General features: G+C 38.4%; 1 protein-coding gene across 1 annotated transcript; it reads right to left on the minus strand.

The window, feature by feature from the left end:
- Positions 1-1,594: 1,594 nt before the first annotated feature.
- id2b (inhibitor of DNA binding 2b) lies at positions 1,595-3,397 on the minus strand. The gene is made up of 3 exons (XM_043218710.1): positions 2,981-3,397; positions 2,704-2,764; positions 1,595-2,062 (listed from the first exon to the last, which is right to left on the minus strand). Exons 1-2 carry the CDS (start codon positions 3,314-3,316, stop codon positions 2,708-2,710), a joined length of 393 nt encoding a protein of 130 aa, XP_043074645.1. The 5' UTR covers positions 3,317-3,397; the 3' UTR covers positions 1,595-2,062; positions 2,704-2,707.
- Between the last annotated feature and the right edge of the window lie 486 nt (positions 3,398-3,883).

Consider the following 3,883-nt stretch of genomic DNA (forward strand, 5'->3'; position numbering starts at 1 on the left):
TCCATCTTTTCTGGAGGCTTTGTTTGAGAAAAAATGACTGAAATAAACATTTTGCTGTTCTGTACACACTCGTGCAGAAATGCATTCCCACAAAACGATTTGGTAAGAGCAAACATAGAGCAAACTTATTTTAGTACCGTGAATTACAGATGGGTGGCACCAGTAGTTCATGCATTACAATTATATCCCACACCCTGAACACTTAAGAGTGGCCATTCAGTGTGTGTGTGAATGCTTAATGACTCAGAGGTTGGTTTTTGCAAGGAATTTCTATCAATACTTTTCACTGTAAGATTCATCTTGCGCAAATGAATTGTTTTCTCAGTTACACAAACTTTTCAATAAAACATTTTTGGTGGTATACTTTGATAATAATCACAGTATTTAGTACATATTTTTGCGCTATTTTTTTCCGAGACCAGTTCAGTGAATTTCATTGGTTAATGTTTGGATGATTGGTCGACCGATATATCGCCAAATCATCGGCCGATAAATTCGGTATAGAACTTTTATTTTGACGGCGCTGACAAAAGAAGCGCCTGATTCGGTTCTATTACGGATAGAAGTATATCTAATAATCAGAACAGTTAAACAAGGGAATTAAAAAAATATTACAACGATTGCTTTAATATTATTAGTAATAGAAAAACACTATAATGCTTTCTCGTTTGCAGTCAGCAAATACGCATTTAAATTTAAACAAATCTTTAAATGACTAATAGTCATTTAAATAAACAAAACTTGCACAATTGGTCGAATCTAGATGAGATCTTGTGGAGTGTGTGTGTATCCTGATCGTGTGTTTTCTGCGTGAGGGTCTGTCCGTGTGAATTAAACGCTGACCGGAGCAGAGTTCAGCTTCACTGGAGACGCGTCTTTAAACTCGTCATTTCAAATTATGGCGCGTCATATTCACGTTGTTTTCACTGTGTGCTGCATGTAATATGAGTGTTACTTTGGCTTTATTTGAAAAATATCACTCCCAAAGTACACAAACTACTCAGAATACCCCGTTACTCTGTACTACAGAGTGCCTCGTTGATTGCAGTGTTTACTTCCTTTTTAATTACAATTTTATTCAATATGTATTAAATATTTATTTGTGAAAAATACTTTGTCATATATTATTATTACACATTTATATTTTAATCCATTTTCAAAAAAAAAATTCTTAAATATTAGTTAAAATTACATAAGCGGCTATCGGTCACTATGTTTTCCAAGATATCGGCCAAACATATCGGTCTACCACTACTATGTTTAATGTACATATCCATTACTGTGATTGACCTGACCAATTAATATTTAAGAACCAACTAAGGGGCGTAATATATATTAATATATATATATATATATATATATATATATATATATATATATATATATATATATATATATATATATATATATATATATATACGCCCCCCCACCCCGTCATAAACCACTCATAATCTGAACCTTAAAGCTTTTACAATACAGGTAGTACTTTCACAGCCTGAACAGTAATAAGTTAGTAAGCTTTATGCATTTGCACAACTGAAAGGAACAACAAAAACAACGCATTTGTAACTATTGCTGAGACAAAGACACTGACTCCATACTTAGCATTTAATTATGTACAGTATAAAAGTGCCATTTACGTTAGAATTATAAAATTTTCTGTAATATTATAAACATCACATTTTCAGCAAAAAGAAAAAAAAAACAAAACAAAACAAAAAAGTACATTTTTACAGAGTCCGCAGCTTTTGACGAACTGGGTTAGCTGTAAAATGCGCGCTCTTTTTGCGCAACATCTTGACAACATAAAAGCAAGGAGGGGAGAAAAAAAAGAACAAAAATCCTGCTTTGTGAAATTGCTTGCTTAATTACTGTTTCCTTTTAAAATCTCTTCAGTCTTTTTGAATCTTCCTTTGGAAGAAAGAATATGAAAGTCCATATATAACTAACTCTTTTTATGTCCGTTCGAGGGAAATCCTTTGTCATTCAAGACGAAGTCCAGGCGAATGACACGGAACAAAAAACACAAAAAGCCCCTGTTTTTGCTCCACGACCGAAACACCTGCAAAAGATTGTGTGTGAGAGAGAGAGAGAGAGAGAGAGAGAGAGAGAGAGAGAGAGAGAGAGAGAGAGAGAGAGAGAGAGAGAGAGAGAGAGAGGCGTGTTTAGAGAAGGCAAAAGGACAGAGATCCGGACAGACTGGCGCCAGGGAGGAAGCCACAGGACGTTTTTTCGGACTTTTAACCAAACACTAGCGAAATACCGAGCAATCCCATACAGCTCCAGATGGAGGAGCCTACACGAGCATCCGACATACTTTAACGTAACTATAAGCAAACATTGTAACAGACCCATTACTGAACGATCAAAAATGAAGACCGAGTCACAGTCGTGTAAGATTTTCTTCTGTGCAACACGAATACATTGTTTTTTGTGCCTCACAGAAGACATTTTTGAGCGTTTGGAGATTCAGCTTCGGTTTTCAGAAAATCAAAGTGTAATGACATTTCTACCGACTGCAATGCAGCAACGTGTTTTATTAAGTGACTTAAAGTAACACAGTGTATCTTTGTATTTTTAATAAGCCTGTGTATTATGCATAATAAATAAGGCTGGCAAACAGCCCAACTGCCCCACGTGCAAAAGTTGAACTTCGTCACACACTCACGTGAAAGCATAAATTTCATAGAGCATCTAACTTACCATTTCAACGAGACATGGCTATGAGGTCATCTGAGTTGATCTCTCTTTGAGGGTTACTGGGCTGTTAATTAACAGAGGTAAACAATGATGTTCAGTACAGCAGCCAGCACGACTTTCAGGTTTAGTTGGGTGTTATACATCATGCTGATTGCATTGCATATAGTTCACTTTCTGCATGCACGCTCCAGTAACTTCATCATTATTCTACGCTAATATACATAACTCTGACTTGCCAGCACGATAAGCCATTACGAAACGTTCTCCAAACTCGCCTTACCTGGAAGGAGATGATGCTGATATCAGCTCCGAGCGATCTGACGGACTTTTTTGGAGGGCTCTGTCCGAGGATCTGCTGTTGCGGGTTCTGGTCCAGTGCGATCTGAAGATCCAGGATATAGTCTATGACATGCTGCAAGATCTCCATCTTACTCACGCTCTTGTTCTGCGGTAAACTCGGCACGAGCTCCTTCAACCTGCTGTAGCAGTCATTCATGTTGTACAGTAGACTGAGCGGGTCGTCTGAGGAGCTCTTGCTCCGTAAAATGCCGAGATTGTGCTCCGAAAAAAACAAGGCGGGCTTCCTTACGGACCTCATCGGACTGACTGCCTTCATAGTGGATAACGACGTTGTGGTTAATTTCGGGGCACGCGATTCTCCCACAGATCTGCGCTGCGAGCTTGTTGTCAATGCGTTTATATAGCAACCCAGCTGGGTTAGTTATAAGGCATAAAGAATTAAGCGGATTGGTCGGTGAGACGACGTCATTCTGTGAACCGGGGCATCAACATTGGCCAAATTCGCAGCACGTGAGCACCTCCCACATCCTCTGCATTCTTTCCTCGCGCTTGAAGAGTAGCTGAGCGACCGCGCGCGCGGACACATAACATCACATCACATGTATACATATTGGAAAGGGCTGATTTTTGCAAGGGGGTTCAATTCGTCTCACTGCACAACGAACAAGTGATATTTAAAACTTTATTAAGGCCAGATGTTTGTTTTCTCGCCACTTTGTTTAGTTGCCCATCTCTCCATCCCCACTTTATGCAAACGAGTTAGGATGCAAAACTTTTTTTTTTTTAACTGTTACAAGCCATGTACTGGAACTTAGGCTAGTCTTACAAGTTTTAGTCATATAGACATTCGTAACTGTTTAAATCGGCTAGGCTTAACATGTAT

Source organism: Puntigrus tetrazona, chromosome 20 (assembly GCF_018831695.1).
Source record: "Puntigrus tetrazona isolate hp1 chromosome 20, ASM1883169v1, whole genome shotgun sequence".
NCBI lineage: Eukaryota > Metazoa > Chordata > Actinopteri > Cypriniformes > Cyprinidae > Puntigrus > Puntigrus tetrazona.

Coding starts and splice junctions, on each gene's coding strand:
- id2b (XM_043218710.1), bottom strand. CDS start 3,316: ATGAAGGCAGTCAGTCCGATGAGGTCCGTAAGGAAGCCCGCCTTGTTT. Junction 2,765..2,980: donor TCAGCATCATCTCCTTCCAG/GTAAGGCGAGTT, acceptor GTTAATTAACAG/CCCAGTAACCCTCAAAGAGA.